Raw genomic sequence first — 23,275 nt, forward strand, 5'->3', positions numbered from 1 at the left:
CATATGCAATATCAGGTTGAATAGATATCATATTATACATTATACTGCCTATAACAGACACGTATGCAACACAACTCATGGTTTTTATCTCATCATCGGTTTTAAGGCACATAGATTTGGATAGAATCACATCATGACACATTTTGAGATACCTTCTCTTGGACTCCTCCATAGACAACTTCATTGGTATGATATCTATATAAATGGATTGGTGAGCCCTATCATTTTTTTCGATCTAACCCTATAGATTTGTATTCCTAATTCATAGGATATTTCGTCCATATCCACCATAGAGAATTTACTAGCTAATCATACTTTAGTTGACTGCAACATCTCTGAATCATTCTCAATGAGTAGTATGCCATCAATATAAAGTACTAGGAATGTAATTGTACTCCCACTAAGCTTCTTGTATACACAAGGTTCCTTGGGATTTTTGACAAAATCAAACTCTTTGATAGTGTTGTCAAATTGTAGGTTCCAGTTTCCATCTCCTTGATGCATGTTTGAGTCCATGAATGAATCTCCAAAGTTTGCATACTTTATGTTCAATTCCTACTTATGTGAATCTTTTTTGTTGAGACATGTAAATTTCTTCCTTAATGTCACTATTAAGGAACGAAGTTTTCACATATATTTGTCATATTTCATAGTTACACCATGCTGTTATGGCTAGCAATATTTCCTCCAAAACTCGACCACTACCACCTTGTGAGGTATCCACGGCCGAGAACCACCCTTCTACCGTTGTGCACCGTCGATGTCCCGCTGCACCACCGTCGGATTCAGCATCTTCCAGTTGTTGATTTTCAACGCAAAATTCTTCTGTATTTTCTGGTGCGAATTAGAAAAAGAACACAACTTTCAATCGTGGACTTAATAGGACGATTGAAGAACGATGTACGATCCGACTTATTGTCCGTATGGAGATACACGAAGAGATATCACCGCCTAAACACCTAAATAGTTGGTGCTAATTGTTAATCGCTGAAGATAAATCATCTAAACATCGTATGCATGTATTTATAAATCGTACGACGTCCAAATCAAGTTTGGAATATCATAATCAAAATTTTTAAACTTCTGCCGTGTCTTAAATATGAAAAACAATACTCTAACAACAAGGTCCATATGTTGTTGGCTGCAGCATCGAATTTCCTTATTTTCTTATTGATGTACATAACTTCATAATAATAAAATTCCGAGTCTAACTTCCGATCAAATATCTGACCAACATGACATAGAATATAGCATTTGATTACGTGTGTCCATCATGGATCTACCCCTACTGCTATTTATACATAGGTGTACGAAGGTTTCAGCACTAAACCTTAGCCAAGAACTCATGTTGTCCGCCATTTTAACCTCGATCCCATGTCGGGATTCCCATGTTTATTTTTCAGCCTTTGCGCCTTTTTCTTAATCTCAGTTATAATAATAACAGCAGCATATATCAATCCAAGTGAGCCCACGGCATCTTGGGAAAGACTACTTGGTTTAAACGGAAAGTAGGAGAAAAGGAGCCTTCGAGGCTTTGTGGGAATCATCCCTCTACTGTTCTTGCTATATATAAACATCTCATCACAATTCTTGCTATCTGTGAAAGCTTCGAGAGATCCTCTTCTGTAATCTTACACGAAATACAATGTCGTTTTCGTACTTGAAAAACTTCACAAAACATTTCTGTGTGGAGGACTTTCAATCCAGCGAAGGAACTCAAAGTGGTTTCTTCTCTTGCGATCTCCTTCCATCCCTTGGAGAGAGAAGCAACAGAGCTACAATACTTCGAAGATACATCGTGTCCCCATTCGATCCCTATTATCGGTTATTATCTTTCTTCGTTTCTCAATCCTCCGGAAAAGAAAGTTGCACATAAATATATTAGAATTCATGAATTCAGTAACACTTATTTCCGACCATTTGTTGTTTATTTTCCAGGGCCTGGGATATGTTTCTGATTCTTTTGGTCATCTATTCAGCCTGGATTTCTCCATTTGACTTTGCATTTCTATCTTACAAACGAAATGGCCTTCTCGTATTCGACAACATTGTCAATGGTTTCTTCGCTGTTGATATTGTACTCACCTTCTTCGTGGCATACCTGGATGGCCAGTCGTATCTCCTCGTTGATGATCGTGGTAAAATAGCATTAAGGTAGAGATAAGCATGCATTCATTACGTAAAATCGTGAATATGGAGTCCAGAAATCTTTCAGCACTACAACCTTGAACCATAATTGCTGACACTTTTTATTTTTGACCAACAGGTATCTGTCGACCTGGTTCATTTTCGATGTTTGCTCAACTGTACCCTTTCAATTTCTCGGTGCTCTATTCACGGATCAAAATGGTGGACTGGGCTATGAACTGTTAAGCATGTTGCGACTTTGGCGTCTTAGACGAGTCAGCTCCATGTTTGCAAGGTTCCACGCCACTCTACCTTCGATTTTCTTGAAACTTTTAGGATCACTGATACAGCATGCAGTAAGGTTAAAGTTATATCTATTTCTCCTTGTTTCAGGCTTGAAAAAGACATCCGGTTCAGCTATTTCTGGACTCGCTGCACTAAACTCATCTCTGTAAGGGACTATTACTTCTGTATAGTGAATCCTCACGCTTAGCATGAATATCTGATATTGACACAATGTCACTGTTCTTGATCATATTCAGGTGACATTGTTCGCGGTACATTGTGCAGGATGCTTCAACTATTTGATAGCGCATAGATACCATGATCCCTGCAAAACTTGGATTGGAGCAGTATATCCAAATTTCAAGCAAATGAGCCTTTGTGATAGATATGTAATCTCACTGTATTGGTCCACAGTAACACTAACCACAACAGGTTATGGAGACTTACACCCTGAGAACACGGAAGAGATGCTGTTTTCCATCTTCTTCATGCTGTTCAACCAAGGATTGATAGCTTATCTCATCGGAAACATGACAAACCTCGTGGTTCACTGGACCAGGCGCACCAGAAACTTTGTATGATCTGTCGTCCCCCCCACCCACCCCCTCCTCTATATGTGCTGTATTTGAGTGTTTTTGGAGCGAATTTTTACAGATTTGTTTCTATACCGCAGAGAGATACCGTTAGAGCTGCTTCAGAATTCACGAAGCGAAACCAGCTTCCTTCGCAAATTCAAGATCAAATTTTGTCCCATATATGTCTCAAATTCAAAGCAGACGCATTGAAACAGCAAGAGACATTAAATGGGCTGCCAAATGCTATTCGGGCAAGCGTTGCACGTTATTTGTTTTATCCTGTGGTTCAAAATGCCTATATTTTTTATGGAGTTTCACATGACTTCCTTTTTCAATTGGTACCATTTCTTCTCCAGTAAAATAATCGTCCAGCTTTCTTTATAAAGAACCAAAGGAAACATATTAATCCTGGATTTTCTTGAAAGATCCCGGAAATGGAAGCCGAGTATTTCCCTCCTAAAGAAGATGTTATTCTACAAAATGAATCTCCAACAGATGCATATATAATGGTCTCGGGAGCAGCGGTAAGCTACCAAATCTCATATAAATTACAAAAAATGATCGCTTTATGTTTATTTTCTGAACGTGGTAATGGTTGGCAGGATTTGATTACAGATACCAACGGCCAAGATCAAGTAAGAATCATCAAACCAATACATTTGCTACATATATATATATATATATATATATATATATAATTGACATCGTGTATAAATTACAGCAAATACTTTCATATATACATAGATTATGGGAAAGGTATCCACCGGGGATATGTTTGGAGAAATAGGAGTTTTATGTAATATGCCTCAGCCTTTTGGTGTTCGAACAACTGAAATTTCGCAAATACTACGGCTGAACAGAACCACATTTATCAACACTCTTCGAGAAAATCCCGTGGACGAGAGCATTGTCACGAACAATCTTTTTCGGGTACTTATTAACCATTGGCACTGTACATTTCTTAGATATCCTTTCTTGAATCAACACTTATCTGCAAAACTACTTTCTGGTTCTTTCAAAGCACAAAGCACGGAGAAGTTTCGATGATATTGAAGGCCAACACGATGCAAGCTTGATCCTCAATAATTGCCTCAACAGAGAAACGGGAGAATTCAAAAGTCAAACCAGAGAACAATTCATGCCCTTTGGGAACACAACGAAGTTTGAAGCAAGAGCAGACATTTCCAATTCAAGATTCATCAACGGAAGTGAAATCGATGTGCACCCACTGTCCTCTCATGAAAATGAAAATAAATCAAACAGGGCCACGAATTATGCCGATGATAATACACACGTTAGCTCCACCAATTCTACTCATCCTTCTTCCATAGATGTAACAAACTCCGCCAGGAAAAGAGTCACCATACATATGAAGTTTGGAAAGAAGAAATGTCCACAGAACAAGCCTGCAAAGCTAATCATTCTACCCGATTCGCTCAGAGAACTGTTCATAATAGCAGGTATCTGTTGTTTAGAACTTGCTGTACCTTGAACTGTACCTGATATATCTAACCATCCCTCCTTGCGCAAGTGCAGGCAAAAAATTTGGAGATGACAAGCTCACAAAAGTAGTAAACGCAGAGAATGCAGAAATAGATGACTTGAGAGTAATACGAGATGGTGATCATTTATTTTTTCTGCCAAGCCAAGATGCAGGAAAAGAACGATGTCCGATAGCTAGAAGTAACAATTATAACTCGTGGGAAACCGGAAATTACAAAAGAAGTCTGTAGTATATAGTTATACCAAAACATAGCTTGAATCGATCATTGTCTTCTGTGAAGGAAATCATGATGAAGGGAAAATGGTGGTACTCTGTTGAATATCCGATAAAGATTAATATGGACTAGTTACCAAGCACACGCGATACGTGTGTACAATTTTTTTTATCATTATCGATGGACTAAAGTGTAATATGACAATTTATGGAGTGACTAAAATGATATTTGAATTGTTGAAATAACAAAAATAAAAAATAAAAGTGTGTGTTGAAATTTAAAAAAAAAACAAAATAAAAAAAACAAAAGTATAATATTAGTATCATATAAGGGTAAAATTGAAAGAAAAAGTTGGTGTTCTCCTAGGTAGTTACTAACATGTACTCAATCTTAATAAAATAGAATAGATATATTGTTTTTGTAGATAGATTTTTATCCTTTGTTTTTTGTAATTTAAATAATGGATAGATTATGGTGTTATTTTTATTTTTTTTTCATTTCATGTATATATGTAGTTTGTACATTACGAGATAAAGAAGAAATAAGATTTCTCTTTCAGCCCATATTTCTTCTACATAAATCTATTTGGTATATGACTGAATGGTCTCTGGGTCAATAAAAATATACATGATTCATTTGAAATTTAATTAAATAAAAAGGAGTTTGATTTTTTTAAATCAAGAAAAAAGAGTTGACTTTGTTAGGTATGTGAGATCATTAATTAGTTAGGTTTAACTTTTGAATTTTTAAAAAATATTTTTTAATTGCTTCAGTTGTTTCTCTATTATCATTCAAATTATTTTTTTTTTCCATTCTCGCTATTTTTGTGTTCCCTCAAATGAAATAAAACAAATGAAATAAAACAAAATATAATCAAATATCATTTGAATATTTGAAAGAGAAGTAGGTATTACAAAATTTGTATAGCAGTAATATTGTAACAATTTTATAGAAATCAGTTTCTTTCGAGATTGTGATTCGTTTATTGGGTGGAAATGTGAGTGGGTCGAGCAGTGGGTTTAATGGGTCGAGCAGGAGTAGAGTCTTATCTTTAGTAAAAAAAATTCATTTTGCCCGTGGTTTTTACCCTAATAATTTTAGAGATTTTTCACGTAAATCTTGATATCCAGTTTTATATTTTGTTTTCATATTATTATATCAAATTATCACACGATTGAACCAACAAATTTTTCAACCAATTGAATTTTTACTATTGATACATTTGGCAGATAGAATTTCCCCATTTACTCTACTTTAGGGGAAAAGAAACTACAAATATGCGTACCTCTTAATAATGCCAATATATAAAAAAAACTACAAATATGCATGCCTCTTAAAAAAACTACAAATGTGCGTACCTCTTAATATGTATATATAATTTTAATTTAACATATTTTTAAAAATTTCTTGAATAATTCGCTCTTCATAATATGTGATTGTAGATTTGTAGTAGTACATGAGATTCTTCCAAAAAGAAAAAAATTTGTTGCAATAATTACAACAATTTTGTCTCTCTCTCGTTATTACAAAGCAGTCGTCTGCGCAATTTTGTTTCCGAAATAGGCATTGTCTTAGATAAAAGTACAACGAAAGATGGTTTGATGGCTTAGCGCGGCCTTACGCCGATTCTGCCATCACTTAAACCACCGATCTTCATAAGCAGCAGCCGCCCTGCAACAAGACCCATACTCTCAGCTCAAAGAAGCCCCAGTTCAGACCTCTGGGGGAAAGCATTCCCCAAACCACAGAAACCCTTCCACAACCTCACCGGCTTCCTCTCCAAACTCGATCTTTGGGTGCTTGCTTACCAGAGAGCGTGCGGTCACGCCACCGGATCTTTCCCTCCCAAAAACACTCTGCCTTAGCACACACTCTCCAACCTCCTTTCACTTAAAGATGCCGTCGTTCACAACCAGTTTAGGTGGAACTCCAAATTGCAGCAACATGTACGCAGCCCGAATGATAAACCCGTCCCTAAATTACTCTCCAAAATTAAAATTTATTCTATATTGAAATCTGATACTCCTCCGTTTCAAGACCTGGTTGTTCGATCAAGAAGTGCTATTGATGATTATTGACCCGGTTTGTGAGCCGCGATTTTCTCCAAAGTCACATGCCTGAACGGGTAGAAACCCTCACACTGTTATCAGAACCATGAGGAGTAATTTTGCTGGGTATTTGTGGTTTATCGAAGGTGATATAAGCGAGATTTTCGAAAACGCAGATGAAAAAGTGGTGCTGGGATGCGTTGAAAAAGCTATAAAAGATAAGAAAGTTCTGCATTTGCTTCAATCGGGGTTGAAAGGACCAAGAGAATCTCGTACGAGTCTGGCAGATAAAGGCGAGAAATTGAGTGTAAAGGAAACGAAAAAAAGGTCAGACGAAGAAGAGACTTTTGCGTGATAATGAACCTAAGCCCGACCCGTATTGGCTAAGAACATTCTTTGGTTTCGCTCCGGAAGAAGCTTTGAAGGTGCCCAGTTATGGATACTGTGGAATTCTAAGCCCTTTGCTGATGAATGTTTGCTTAATGAACTTGATCATCTTATGGAAAACAAGATAGTGGAGTTTTTCAGGCCATGTGAGTCTGATTCGATATGGAAGATTGATGATGGCTGCCAAAACCCTTCTTGGCCAGAGTTTGTGCCCTCAAGTGGCAAGGAGAAGATTCGAAAAATGGATTATATTCGGTTTGCAAGTCATTTTATAATCGGTATCAGGGGACCCAGAGAGGAAGCAGTGGGAATTAGGAAGGAGATAATCTTGTTTGGGACTACAAGATTCTTGGATTTTGGAGTGGACGATTCAATGGTGATGAGAAAACAGAGAATGCATGACTTTTTTAGATTGCTGCAGATGGTTTAGCTGATTTTTTGAAAACTCTTGAATGGGAAAATAGGAGTTTTAATCTTATCTTTCTTATATGTTAAAAACGTGTACATGGTGCCATAGCTTTGTTTAACCCAAGTGAGATTGGTGATGTGCCAAAAATTTGGAGCCATTACTGGTTCCTCTCGATCATTGTTGGCCTTGTTAGGAGTAGTCTGCATTATATTTTTCCTTGTTTTTAGTTTATTTTTTAAGAATTGTGATCTATGTTACAAATTATACAAGAGAGAGTCCTTTCGCACTTAACTAAAAGTCAATAGGATCAAATGAGACGGGGCTTGTAGTTCAGTGTTTTCATCTATCAGATTAGATGACTCTTCTCTCCAGGTTCAATCAAAAAAATCAATAGGATCAAATGTTATTCGATACGGGGAAAAACGTATGATCCAACTAAAAATCAAATTGAGCCACAAAAAAGAAAATTGGGCAACAAAAATAACACAAAATAGTTGCCTGGAGAGGAATGAAGAATACGTGGTTTGACGTGTTGAATTTTGTGAAGATGCCACGTTTAAGTAGTTGAGGGTGACAAACCGTGTGATTATTTATTGAATTATACGCGTAGTTGCGCCCGAGGCAGATGGATAATGTGTCCCACTCCCATGCTCAGATTCGGGTAAATTTTTAATTTTAAATCGTAAAATCAGCTTTTAGTTAGGGATGTCAATCGGATCGAGTGGATCGAATTTCGAATCAATCCACGAAATTTTTTTATTTTTTTTTCAATCCGAACCCGAAGCAACTCGAAAACCTCCAACCCTGAACACAAAACCATCTAATCCGACTCAACTCGTCTAACCCACCTAATCCGAATTTTATTTATTTTTTAAAAAAAATTAATGGAAAAAATCGAAAAAATAAAAAATAATAATAATATTTTAATTTAAATATATAATAACAAAATTTTCGATTTAAATTAAAAAATTTAATAGTAGAAAATTAAAGTATATTTACTGAATCAAATAAACAATTGTTAAAAAAATAAAAAAATATACAAAATAAATATTAAATGATGAAAATTTATCATATAAATATACAATAAATTTTGTTCAAATATAATATATATAAAAATATAGGTAATATTTTCAAAAAAAAATTTCGGATCAATCCGCGACCCAACCCGACCCAACCCGAAACCCGTCTAACCTGGTACTAACCCGAACCCACCCAACCCGAACCCCAACCGAACCCGAAAAACACCAACCCAAACATGATTTTTTTCGTGTTGGATCGTGTGGGGATTGACGGTCGCGTTGCATTTTGACACCCCTGCTTTTAGCATCGTTTAAAGTCAGGATTTATAACAATTTAGCTATTAAGTGCAGCAGGTAAATTCAATTGGATCGGCAACAAGAAATCTTGACTGATATGAATTGGGATTTTCGAATAAAAACATGCGGAGGTATCTGTCAAATGAGTAGTTCTCTTTGAATCGGTCTCACAAATATTTATCTGTATATCGAATCAATCCTACCGATATTCATAATAAAAAATAATATTTTTTCATAGATAACCCAAATAAAATATATATCTCACAAAATACGATACGTTAGACCGTTTCACGCAAATTTTTGCCAGACCAAATTTGCAAAAGAGATTCGGTCAAATTCATCGAATGTAGAAAAGTGAATGCGAAAAGCTGGGCTTCATCATGCCGTTCAACTTGGTTCAGCGTTATTCTATACCCTAAATCAATTTATTTAGACGAATAATTTTTTAATTAAGTGACAGAGCGGTAAATAAATATAATGAACGTACATTAGCTTGAATATTACGCACTGGCACTAATTAAAATAGAGTAATTTCAGGACAATTACGTGTAACAATCCCTGATTTATTAACTAGAACATACGAACTTACACGGGATTTCCCGACTTACCCTCCCAACACGTCAAGTAGTCTGCTTCCCCTCTTCCTCATTGAACGCCGAGACCGGAAACGCCCTGGAGAGTCCCGCAGCGGTTCCGAAAGTAATTTTCCCGGAATTAGGGTCCTGAATGGAAATATCACAGATAGTGATCCAGATCAGGAGCTCCTTGCTCTTGACACCTGTCAGCCTCTTCATTCGAAGATCTTCGACGAACGCCGTGACCTCGGTGTCGTACCACACGCTGCGGCCGATGGAACGGAAGAAGTGCGTCTTGCTCTTCTTCTGCTTCAACCATACGAAGCCGGAGGACTCGTTGTAGCCGACTTCAACAAGGTCGTCTAGGGGAAGCAGGCCTTTGGGGAGGTGGATTTTCTCGAGCAGCTCCTTGGATTTCTGCTTGCAGATCGCTTCACCGGTGTAGACCTCTGCATTCTCGCGGTGAGACGAGATTAGCTGGGTCGACATTTCAATCCACTACGACTTTGATTCTCGTCAAATTTCGAGCGGTGATTGTGTAAAGGGGGGCCTCGGGGGTTGGGATTTATACACGGAGATGGTTACCAAATTACGAAAATATCCTCCTAGTGGTCATGAGATTGTACATAAGGATGTCAACTTTTCTCGCGGCTTTCAGATCCGCCAAAAAAACTCGAAATGTGAACCGGAATTTCCTATTTTTTAAGATTTGGGTTTAGGTTCCAGTTGGGATATAATACGTAATTTGGGACTGAAATAAGATTATTATTCACGTTTTTTAACTCATCTCGAAAATAATATTAATAATAAATTATTATTATTATTATTATTATTATTGATAATAATAATATTATTATTGATATTAATATTATCATTAATAATAATAGATAATAATTTGGGATCGATATAAGATTACTATCGGACATCTCTTAACCCACGTCGAAAATAATATCAATAATAAAATATTATTTTTATTATTATTATTTTTATTATTAGTATTATATTGATATTATTATTTGATCCTCGTTTATTCGGGTTCAGGGAAATCGTGGGGATCAACTTTCCATGTCGCCCACACCCTTGTGTCAAAAATATTAATGGACAAGACGATGACTTGTTCGAAATTTTCTCAAATCAAAATTATTATTATATATTATTGAGGATCAAGAATTATATGAGAATGATGATGAAATTCAGGGACAGAGATGAAAAACCACCGACCTCATTGTTATCCCTAATTGTATATCATTAAACCATTGTATTTCATATATCAGTTAGGTGCGTGAGTCAGTAGATTCGGTCAATTTTGCTTTATCATGGTGGTTCGATTTTTTAGTTTTCAAAATATTTTGTTCGAAATCAAACCGTTTTATCACGGTTAGTTTCACTTTTTCTAATATGATCCGATTTTTGGCCATTATGGTTTTAATAATTGATTAAACTTGCAGATATAAGTTTTAAAGATAAAAAATAATGCTGAAATTAAAATAATTATGATTTTATATTTAAAATTAAAACCAAAATATACAAACATCAATACTAAATTTTGTGAAGAACTAATATTAATATGATTTTATATTTGAAATTAAAACCTTAGATCCAGATTTGACGTATCAAATTAAACCTGATCAAAGAATCACAGCTAGTTGTGAAAAGGCGCCTACAACCCTTTGAACAGTATAAATAGACATTTATCTAATAAATACATTTTGTAAAGCAACCAAATACTCGAAAATACATATACCGAAATATAACGTATACCATCAAATTTGATATGTGCCATCATTCCTAACCTAAAGTCGATATACCATCGTATTCGATATACCGAAATATACAGTATACCATCATCATATTCGATATTTTTTTCCCACTCCTGACCCAAAGTCGAACAAGTTGCAAACTCTAAAAAGTTTTAGCAAACTCCGACCCTCTCCATGCGTATGCACTTTTGCACATAAAAAAATGAATTAACAAATGGGCAAATGCCAAGAATCAACAGCAGCTACTAGAAATGAAGTATTTTTTTCCCCTCGGAGTAAAATTCATTCATATGTAGTTGTTAAATGAAGTGTCATGTTTAAAGCTGCACGTTTGTACCATATTTTTATAATTAATAATTCGACATTAAAACTGTGTCTATTATCTAGATTGTTAATAATACTAACATTTGTTCTAGAGAGAGGATTTTATTTGGTCAAAAGCATGCAAAATTTCACAAGTTTAACATATCGATAACGTGTGTATTTTGCCCACGAAATTGACGAAAACATTACTCTCATCAAGGAAGAGTGGCAATAAATCACACTTTAAAGAAGGGTGGGACTTTTTATCAATGGTAAAAAGCAATTGACTTTGCGAAAGATGAGGAAAAAAATGTGTCCCCAACTGCCTAAAACAAACTCTATGAACGAAAAAATCAATAATATGTATCTAGTAAGACGGTCTCACATGTTAAACATACGTATTTATAATAATAAATAATATTTTTGACATAAATCGGTCTCACATGTTAAACATACGTATTTATAATAATAAATAATATTTTTGACATAAAAAATATTTTTTTATGGGTAACTCAAATAAAAAGTCTATCTCACAAAATTGACAAATTTTTATGAGTAGCCCAAATAAAAGGTTTATCTCACGAAATTGAGTTTTGATTTATTCGTGAAAATTTAAAAAATTTAAAACGTAATGGTACTACCTTTAAAACACAACTTGGATTTGACATTATGGATTCCTCGTTGCACTCTGATGTATCGAATTCGAAGTTGTTTTAGATAGAAATAGATCTGTTCGATCATCAATTATAGAAAATAGATTTGTTCGATCAAAAAATAGATAATATTTGTAATGCCCGAGATATGAATTGGTAATCAGCAATTATTAATGCATGATTTGATGTATTTATCGAAGGTCGAAGAAGCGACGTTGCGATTCGATTTTAGTTGCAAAATATATTGTTGGGACAGCAGAGACAGTGCACCCGCGGTTCAAAAGACGGTGCACCCGCGGTCGTTTATCATGAAATGTTGAAGGTTTACAGTAGGCGTACCGCACCCGCGCCATAAAAGTCACCGCACCTGCGGTTACCAGACCGCACCCGCGGTAGAAAGGATAGCGCACCTGCGGTCGTCGCTTCTGCAATTTTGAGTGCGGATCAGTATGCTAAGCGCACCCGCGGTCTAAAGTGTAGCGCACCCGCGGTGAGACGTGTTTTATGAAGAATAAGCCACTTGCCCCTTTTCATGCATGAGATGTATATATATATATAAATCGGCCCTTTTCTCCTCAGAACAAGAAGAAAATGGAAATCCAGGGAAAGCTTTGATCCTTGATACTAGAATTCGATTCGCGAGAAATCCGTCCGTCTGATTTTAAATCTGACTTCAGTACTGTAATCCTATCGACCCAGGCTACAACTGGACGTAAGTTTTATTGAGTTTTGGTATCATTTGAAAATATGATGTTGTAGGAATTTGATTGATTCATATATGGTGTTCTGGATATGTTAAACATCGTAGAATCGAAGTCAGATTGAAAAACAGACTGATTATGAAATTGTTATGATTTTTTGATTATATTGATTTAAAATCGGACATATTTGTATTATGGATTGATTACAGATTGTATTGGATATGGGTTATAGATTGTAATTGATATATGTTGATATGGTATTGACGGGGATGTCGAGATCGTTCCGTTATGCCGTTGATTTTGAGTTGAATCCAGATTGATCAGATTGGTATTGATTTGAGCAGTATATTGATATGATATTATTGATATTGTCATGGCCAGATTGAGGGATTGAAAGATTTTGAATTCCAGACTTGAACGTCGTCAGAACTTCAACGAAAGAAAGGTATAAGTCAATGTGGTATTGGCAGATCGATTCAAGTAGGATATAGTTGAGTTTCCTTTAATCACATACTTATTGATATTATATGCATTGATTTGATTTGATATGCTTGTTCTATTGATTTATAGAAAGCACGTATTAGAGGAGTATTAGACGAGTGATCTTGTGACAGAAGTGCCTGATAGTGGTGGGATCGCCACGGGCACATTGCACGATGTCACAAGATAGTGAATTGGCGATAGTGCCAAAGTCTGTGACGGATAGGTCAAGACACTGGATGTTTGGTTATATCGACATGGATAGAATTGGAATTTCTTCTATTACTGTTGGTCGATATAGGAATGTCAATATCTGGAAACCGGGATCCCTAGACTAGGATTGAGTCTAGTCTGAGCCGTGGAGTCACGAGTATGATTTACGATTTCATATTAATTATGTTTCAGATTTGATACATGTTACTGATATTTATTACATGCGTTTACATTGTTTATATGATTGCATGTTTCATTGATTTATACTGGGATTTTATTCTCACTGGAGTTATCCGACTGTTGTCGTGTTTGTATGTGTGCATGACAACAGGTGGGACATGTTCAGGGTCGAGAAGATGAAGATAGATCGTGATTAGCGTGGAGACTACGGACTTGGATTAGAAATAGGGTTTGGACACTTGACATTTAGTTGTTAAACCTTAGTTGAATGATTGTATATATAATACAAGACTTGTACTTTAATACTGATATGTATATTAGATTGAATCCCATTACGTTCCGCATTTAAAAAAAAATTAGACCCTGTTTATTATAATTGATTAAATTGTCCTAATAATGAGTAAGAGTATGATTAACGTCCGGGTCCCCACAATATTTTTTGACATAAAAAATATTTTTGATAATTAATATTAAAACTAAAAAGTTTGCGCTTTTCTGCATGTTGAGTCCGTTTAATACGATTAACCACAGTTTTCTTTTGTTTTGTTTTACCAAATTATTACATTTTGTGCTTCAAGTTTAATTAAGAGTAGGTCTCTTGTGAGACTGTCTAATGAATCTTTATCTGTGAGACGGGTCAATCCTATCGATATTCACAATAAAAAGTAATACTCTTACCATAAAAAATAATATATTTTCATGGATGACCTAAATAAGATATTCGTCTCACAAAATACGACCCGTGAGACTGTCTCACACAAGTTTTTGCCTTTTTGTGCTTCAAGTTTAATTAATATTCACCCCCAATCCATGTTTAGAAGGATAGAGGTGGATATGGTAGTATCTTATTTATACTCGACTTGATACTTGATTAAATTATAATATGTTTTTGTTGAATGATTGTAGTAGATGAAACGAAAAATATCAATATAAAGCCGATGTTATTTTTGTTGAATAATGATGTTTTGATAAACTATTGATAATATTTTGTTATTTATTTTATAATGTTTAGTTTGATAATTTTTATTTTAAACTTTTTATTGTTCTGTTAATAATTTGGTAAAATATCCATAGCTTCATTGAAATAATTTAAATTTTAAAAAAAATACAATTATAGTGATAATAAGATATTTGGATAATATATGGATATTCGATTTTCCAACGAATATAAGAATGATGATCAAATTTAAATACCCGAGAGGGATAAATAAAGATGTAGATGAATATAATATTTTGAGATATGAACGGAGGATATGAAATCCTATATGAATCTGACACATTGTTATCTCTAATAACGTCTACATTGGTCGTTGTTATGATACCCACCACCACCTTACTGAAATTTTCATTCTTTTATATTCATTTTAACATTATCGTTCATTATTTGTAGATTCCATTGTTCTCTCGTTCATCTTTATTCATATCTTACAATAAATAAATATATTTTCAATTTTATTTAGACAACTTAAATGATTATTACTTAAAATAAATAATAATATTATTTTTGAATATATTTATTACTTGAAATTATTTCATCTTATTTTACGAGTATAATTTATTTAAAATGTAAATATTATTATAAAATTTGAAACAAAGAATTACAATATAGAAAAAAATAATACTTGCATACAATTTTAAAAAAACAAAATTTAAATTAAACGTTCCGAAATATATAAAATATTAGTTTAATGATTATTGTTGTATTGTACTCAAATATACTGAACTAAGTCGACACGGATTTTCTGATGCACTTTATTGTCACATAGTTCTAATTTGTTCAGATATAATCATGAAATTCTAGTTTTAAGTTTTGGACGGATTGTGTTGGTTCGTCACCTTCATCAGTCATCTTCATCATTGTGCCAATTTGTCATGTGACCTCCTACATCTTCAACAATCATATTATGCAAAATAATGCATGCTAATTTTTTCTTTTACCAATAACGAGTTGAACCTCTTACAGTCGTTCATCAAGCTTGAAGCACCCCAAATACCCGTTTGACAGCTTTTATTGCATCCTATTGTATTTCTTTAAACAACCTTTTCTTGGATCCTCGGGGAAAAGAAAAGCCTTCAACAAAATTACTCATTCCATATATATTCATTCTATTAGATAATGCCCCTAGTATATTAGGTTTCATTGATGGTGAAATTAAACTTCAGGGCATTTCCTTGAAAGACGATATTGAATATGAGTGATTCATACAACACGTTAGTATCATTACGTGAATCGGATACACCAAAGAATGCATGACATATCCATAAGTCTTGAGGTACGACAATTTCAAACACAATTGTTGGTGGATATGAACTATGTGGATAATTTGATAGATATGAACTATATATGAAAGACATATCGGTTGCATGTGGATTAGATATATAAATTCGTCGATATAAATAGTTTGGTAGATTTTGTGATTTTTGAAAATAAATATTTTCTTTCGTCATTTTGGATAATTTACGAAATTTCTAAAAAATCATATGTTATTTTCATTTTTTTTCGAATAAAAAAATAGAATTATAGAAATAAATATTAAAAATTAAATTGAGATGATGAGAATAGTATAGAGAAAATTTTTAAAGTAATTTATGATGTATAATCAAATATAATTTCTGAAAAATGATGAGTATCTATGGATGAAAATTTTATTTTTTATTAAAATAGATTATATGTTTTATATATATATATATATATATATATTAGATTTGCACGATAAAACAATTGAATGCCCAATTTTGAAACTTAGGAATCTTCTTTAAGTACAGCAATTGCCTATGGAATCATCAATATGCTAATGTATCTCCAATCCTTATTTGTTGGTGGGGAGGAATTGGAAGGTCTCCAAACTATCTCGAATTCGAGACCTGTTTCATTTTCGGTATGACATTATTATGTTAATAAAATAAGATTACAAGATCTCGAGTTCGAGACGAAAAAAAATCCATGAATATTTCTCTCCAATCCTGTAAAAACCCTTGTAACAAAATAATAATCAATCATGGTTTTCACCCCACATCTCTGTAAGATATCCCTGGCATTTACTGCAGCTCTCATTAACAAATGATAACAAATCAGAGCCTGCCCAGTTGGCTTTGGCTCCAACAATGGCCGCACCTGGCTTAAGGTTGTGTCTATATTCCACCGCAATTTGTTCGAACACTTCAACTTCGAACATTTTTAAGTTTAACTTGGGTTTCATTCTGTCCCGCACATATGCGAAGGGGAGCTGATCTCTTGGATTGAAAGCTTCCAATTCATTGAACACCATGCAAGAGAAAAGATTGGTTGCTAAACCGTGTCTCCTCAAGATCAGAGCGCTATCTGGCACATCTGCAAGTTTATATATATTAAATGATGCAAGCAATAGAGCAGTAGATTTCCCAGTGGGATACACATGAAAGAAAACAATCCACCTTACCTGTGGGATACGGCTTCTTTGAGGACCACGGCTGCAAGCCGTTTTCGCAATATGTCTCCATTTGAAACTTCAAGGCATTCACACCCCACCATTTCTTCCATCTGGCAGTTGCCATGGCCTCTTCCATCGTATGTGAAAAGTAGGGGTGCTTTGATATCGCCATGTCGACGTTCTCCTTGACCACGAGGGAGTGGATCAAAAGTAGAGGATCGACCACAAGCTGCAGCTTCGCGTCCACCCAAATGCTATATTTTGAGTTTGGGAAAAGGCGATGAATCAGATATTTCGGAATCATCCCATTCATGGCTGCATTTTGATATAAATCCTCGTTCGAGACCTTAATGATTCTCCATGCACCAATTTTTTGTTCCTTTGACTTTCTTGAAATCAAGTTGTGGAAGTCTAGTCTTTTGAGTGTGGTGTCATCGACGAACATGAAAAAGCAAACGTGGTCCAAGGTTTTCGATCCTAGGCCCTTCGGCTGCCGGATTTTGTCGTGGTCATTGAATATAGCAGAGACTACTACTACTCCGGCGCATTTCTCCATGGAAATTCGATCTGAAAATCCAACCAAAAAAATGACAACCCAAGTATATTTCCTTCGCAAACTCGGTACCACGTTCACTGTATAATTCATATGAAACTAATAGATATTAACAACCCAACAATTTACATACTGATTGGAATAAATTGTAGATGGTTTCACATGCATTGAATGAAGAGGACTTCAACAATAAATGAAAAGGCAGCCAATTCAGTCGAATGAATGAAGGAATAATGATTCAGCATTAATGACATGTTGATGTCGTGAAACTTACATAATATAAAAAACAGGTCTCGACAATCCCAATGCATGAAACTAATTACCAGAACTAGTAATCGGAAATCGTGTAAAGAATCCACACGGGATTTCGAATATTCCCACGTCAGGATCATTATCAAAGTACGATAATCTCTTTTCAATGCTCAAATTCCCACCAAAACTATCCGCATCGCCCTGCGTATACTTCAGAACTTGCGTCCCTAACAAACCCGAACGAATTCGCGCATTTTTCTTGAATTTCCTTTAAAGCCACCCAATAATCTAAACCAAAAAAAAAAAAAAACCATCAAGAAAAACACAGAATTTAGGATCAATATTCGATCTGCAATCAATATTCTATCTGTACCGGAAAAGTAGACCGGGGAATCGCAGGAGGAACGCGTGGTAGGAATGGCGTACTTGTGTTCACCGTAGGATGGAGGGTAGGAGAAGAGAGAGGCCTGGATTGGGTCGAAAAAGGATGACCGGAAAAGGCATTTGGTGGCGGAGAAGGTGGAGTAGGCGGCCAAGAATATGGCGGAGAAGAGGTAGAGGAAAGAGAAACAGAAGAGCTTGGATTGGAAAAGTGGCGGCGTAGAGAACATCGGTTTCCCCATCTACTGTCCCATGACAAAAGCTTCATCCAGGAACTCATCACTTTCATCTCTTCTTTTTTCGTTGTTCCATTCTTTAGTTGTTTTCTTTTTAGTTTCCAAAAAAATAACAAACAAGCCCTTCGGCTATTTATTTTTGGGTATTGTGAGACGATGTGACGAATCTTTTATTTGTGAGACCGGTCAACCTTATCGATATTCAGAATAAAAAGGAATAATCTTAACATAAAAATTAATATTTTTTCATGGATGACCCAAATAAGAGATCCATCTCACAAAATACGACTCGTGACACCGTCTCACACAAATTTTTGCTTTAATTTTTAACAAAATAAATAATAATATATTATGGATAGGAGAAATTTAAATTTGGAAAAGATGGAAAGTTTTGAGTCATTTTTTTGGCAAATCAAATAGTATATAATATATCATTTATTAAAATAAAATTAGAATAAAACGCATGAAGTTTTCTTCAAACTGGAAACGATTATCTTTAGAATAATTGGTGTATATAAATATATATCTCTCACACGATGATATTGCACAGGCAAAGCAAAGTAAACTCAAAACAATTGATCGATTGTTAAAGAGTACGTGTCTTGTGATACGATCTCACAAAACTTTATCTGTGAGACGAGTCAACCCTACCGATATTCAAAATAAAAAATAATACTCTTAGGATAAAAATAATAATTTTTCATGGATGACCCAAATAAGATATCCGTCTCACAAAATACGACTGTGAGACGGTTTCACAGAAGTTTTTGTAATTGTTAAATATTTAAATTTAACTAATTAACCATCTATCAAAAATAGTTTAGACAAATGACAATTTCAATTCTACGTTAGGTCAGTGTCCTATCAACTTTATGTTATAAAAAAAAAATTATAAATATATTTTTTCAATATTTTATATCAATGTTATATCAACTCTATGTCACTAAAAAGAATCAATAAACTTTACGAATCAAGTACTTCCATTCCAAAAGGCCAAAAAGAAGAGTGGGAGATGGAATCAAAAAGCTACGTTATTGTGGCGTATAAGTGAAGCATGGATGGAGTGGCAATAAGTGGTATAATCATGAAAATGAACTTCCTATTCAATCTTTCCGGATATTCTCGAAAGATGATTTGAGTTTCGTATGGTAATTTGAGTCAAAACCATAGCTAGAAATAATCTATTTTTTTACGAACATATGTTGACATAAAATGGTATTTAATTCTAAATATCATTGGTTTAAGAATGAGTGATTGTCCTTCCCCGACTTGGGAACAGACAGCTAATTGCATTCTACTTATTGAACAAAGTTTTATAGCATGTCTGTAAAATATGAATGTTGTAGAAGTTCTTAGGGTAATCTCGTAGTTCTTACGGGATGGAGATGATATGGTGGATTTTGTTGTTTTTTTTTTTTACGAGTGAGCAAACCATTTCGTATTAATTTCGATTAACGAAACACATTATTTTTTTCCTTTTTTTTTGAAAAAAACACGCTATTTTCGAGCATATGTGAGGTCTAACATTATTGAATTAAGTTTGGTAAAGGTAGAAGTAGATGCATATGCCCAATATTTATAATTCTATTTAAAATTTTGGTAAAATTACAGGGAAAAAAAATTGACTGGAAACAATGTTTCATATTCTTAAAAACCAGTAAAATTAAAGCTACATCATAAAATCCAAGCTTCTGATTTTCATACCAAAAAGCCTAAATTACAGAAAAATTATGTTTTCTCGCTACAAAATATCCTTTAAAATTTTATTTTTTTTATAATAAATATAAGATTTGGATTAACTTTTAAATTTGTTGAAAATCACTTTTCTAATTTAGCTATTCCCTCAAAAGTACTTTAAATTTATTTTTTATTATATCATGATAACTTCTTAATTATATTATATTTTTTTATTATCAATATTTACATAGAAATATTCAACTTTCAATACAATTTAATAATTTTTTACAATATTAAATGATTTTTTTATTATATATAATTTATTATTTTCACCAGATACATAACTTTAGATACTTACTTACCATGTTCTAATATAATTTTCAAAGTCTAAATTCAGCTTCATTTTTCTAAAGCTAATTCTGAATGTTGGACTATCTTCGGTGGAAGACCCAATATAAATAAATGCTGCTTAATAATGGGAAGCCGAGCCAAACTCGCCCTCACCCACAGGGCCAATTCCACACAATCCAATAGAAAAGTATGGATCATTGGAACTGGGCTTTCGTGCAATATCAAAGAAAAATTTGGGCCAAATATGTAAGTGGGCAGAACCAATATTCGTTTTTTTACTAGTGGGCTCATGCCTTTTAGCCCAATTCGGTAATCCAGGGACGGAGATGGGGATGACAAACCCGCTCTCTCTATAACGCATTCCAAATTTAATTCATCAAACCATTATATACAACTGCATATGAATATAGTGTTCGTATTAAAAAACATTATGTTTCTTTCGGTATGCAAGCTACAAGTAGCTAGTTCATGAGCCACTTAGTTACGCATCTACGATAATGCTTCAACGTAGGATCGATCATGTGCATTGGAGTAGAGACGACATTAACAATAGGATCATCCATGGAGAAGGTGGAAATTGTTCGAATGGAATGAAGAGCGTTGATAGCGTCTGATTCAACAATACATTTGTCCCATCCGTGGTGTATTGCTGTCGCAACTCCTTGGACAACTACAAGCTTTGCTAGGAGCGGAGAAAACTTCCCAGGGAGACATCGTCCTTCAGCGAAATTCTATTAATATTAAAAATTTTATAGAATTTTAATTTTTTTAGTATGAACTAGTGTATGTTTATAAGAATTGATTTTGAGAAAAATAAAGTAATGATTTTGAGAAATTGCGCAAATTTTTCATGTGAATCATAGTATGTTATATTATATGATTTATCAATTATTTGAATTTTGTGCATAATGATAAATGATGTATCAAGCTTTTTGTTTTCTATTAATGTCCGCATTATTCTTTGATGTTTGTCAATATCATTATTTTTTTTTACCGTTATGTTTGTCAATATCATTATTTTTTTTAACCTTTGGTTTTAAAAAATGAAGTGAACTGACTTTGGCTTTTGACCGTAATGATTCTTTAGAGTAAAAAATTTGAAAAATCTTTTTGGAATTAAAATAAGGTCATACATCAATTCAGTCTATGGATGAATAAAATATCGATTTCAACCCAAATAACTTATCGAGGTGAATTAATTTAAAAAATAAATTTGTTTAATTGGAATTTTGGTTTTAGTTTTTAAAATCGGGTACATGCCGTTCTTGTCAAAAAATGATTCAATCACAGTTGAGTACTACTATCGATTTAATGTATTTACAACTGCAATAAATTTTCAAGTTGAAGAGCTTAATAATATATTTAATGATGAAACAGTTGAGCTTCTTAAACTTAGTTGCGCTTTGGAACCTAAAGAAAACTTTAAGCTTCTTAATGTTGATCATATTTATCGACTTGTTGAGAAATTCTATTATCTTGATTTCGATTCACAAGATTTGCATCACTTGAGAATGCAATTAGATCACTACAAACTTGATGTTGCAGGTCATGAAAGATTTCAGAATTTATCAACTATTTCTGAATTAATCGAAGGTTAATTGTCAGGAACCTACGATTTGATTGACACGTGATTTATACATTTTTATCTACGTCGTTTACTTATTTATCGAATATGATATATTTATTTAATTAACAGTTTGATTCGTCTTGTTTTAACTCGTCTCGTTTCTACAGCAACAACGGAACGAGCATTTTCATCAATAAAACTTGTTAAAACAACTCTTCGTAACAAGATGGAAGCATAGTTTTTTAGAGATTCTATTGTAATTTACATCGAACGAGATTTGGTTGAAAAAATTGATAACGATATAATAATTAATGAGTTTTATTCCAAGAAGAATCGAAGAGCACGACTTCATCAGTGTTTTAGCTCCATGTTTTTGAATGTATTAAATACTCTTATTCTATGTTTTCATGAACTCAATATTTACATATTTTTTATTTTAAATTTTTTAGTTAATTATTTATTTTATTAAATACAGTATGGGACGGAGCCAGCCCAAGTAATTTTGAATCATGGCTCCGTCCCCGTGTCCAGCAAATCAACTTGTGACTTGAACTTTATTGACTCTTATTTAAAAAATATATTTATTTTAATAATAATTTATGGTTTTATCCGATTATGACAATTATTTTTTTAGTATAGACATGCAAGCTGCACAGATAAAGCCTTTAAATATACAATAAGTACCATGAGTTATGTCTCGCAACGTAAGAATATGAAATTTATTAGGAAGTGTACCGTATATTCTAAACAGATTCTTAGTCGAATCAGCATCCTTAAATAAGGAGAAAATTTGATTGAGTTTAAGGCTAATATATGTGATGTAAACACATATTTCATTGGTTAGGACATGAAATGTCCATTCATACAGATTAATTATCATTTGATGATATACTGAACAACCCTCTTTCGGGCTGTCAAAGTGGTTATTACTTATCTAGTGGAAATAGTCTGAGGTTATTGTTGTACATCATTAGTCATTTGACCCGAGACAACACAGATGATCTATGTACTAGCATACACTTTGATTCCTTTAGAGACTTCAATGAAGGTCTTCAGGTGACGAGGTTGGGTATAATTTCGAAATATGTAGGAGCCAATGTATTGTATTCAGAGATTCA

The 23,275-nt window shown here is 34.0% G+C and overlaps 3 protein-coding genes and 1 pseudogene across 4 annotated transcripts; 2 read left to right on the plus strand and 2 right to left on the minus strand.

Annotated features, from left to right (window-relative positions):
* The first annotated feature begins 1,336 nt into the window (after positions 1-1,336).
* Positions 1,337-4,814, plus strand: LOC142534390 (potassium channel KAT3-like). 2 transcript variants are annotated; one of them, XM_075641242.1, is made up of 11 exons: positions 1,338-1,824; positions 1,939-2,154; positions 2,267-2,422; positions 2,521-2,578; positions 2,670-2,987; positions 3,086-3,325; positions 3,413-3,511; positions 3,590-3,622; positions 3,732-3,917; positions 4,009-4,447; positions 4,524-4,814. In XM_075641242.1, exons 1-11 carry the CDS (start codon positions 1,646-1,648, stop codon positions 4,718-4,720), a joined length of 2,121 nt encoding a protein of 706 aa, XP_075497357.1. In that variant the 5' UTR covers positions 1,338-1,645; the 3' UTR covers positions 4,721-4,814. The 2 variants fall into 2 exon arrangements, with proteins under 2 accessions (XP_075497346.1, XP_075497357.1); XM_075641231.1 differs by having other exon boundaries at positions 1,337-1,824; positions 3,413-3,622.
* Positions 4,815-5,982: 1,168 nt separating this feature from the next.
* LOC142537823 (nuclear intron maturase 1, mitochondrial-like) lies at positions 5,983-7,825 on the plus strand (annotated as a pseudogene).
* Positions 7,826-9,330: 1,505 nt separating this feature from the next.
* Positions 9,331-9,991, minus strand: LOC142537999 (uncharacterized). The gene has a single exon (XM_075643449.1). It carries the CDS (start codon positions 9,927-9,929, stop codon positions 9,486-9,488), a length of 444 nt encoding a protein of 147 aa, XP_075499564.1. The 5' UTR covers positions 9,930-9,991; the 3' UTR covers positions 9,331-9,485.
* A 6,506-nt stretch (positions 9,992-16,497) lies between these two features.
* Positions 16,498-18,658, minus strand: LOC142538000 (alkaline ceramidase TOD1-like). The gene is given in 5 exon segments (XM_075643450.1): positions 16,498-17,061; positions 17,150-17,707; positions 18,017-18,191; positions 18,193-18,233; positions 18,319-18,658. Coding segments are annotated over 5 exon segments (1,362 nt in total). The 5' UTR covers positions 18,569-18,658; the 3' UTR covers positions 16,498-16,723.
* Between the last annotated feature and the right edge of the window lie 4,617 nt (positions 18,659-23,275).

The sequence above is a fragment of the Primulina tabacum genome, chromosome 2 (assembly GCF_025594145.1).
Source record: "Primulina tabacum isolate GXHZ01 chromosome 2, ASM2559414v2, whole genome shotgun sequence".
Taxonomy (NCBI): domain Eukaryota; kingdom Viridiplantae; phylum Streptophyta; class Magnoliopsida; order Lamiales; family Gesneriaceae; genus Primulina; species Primulina tabacum.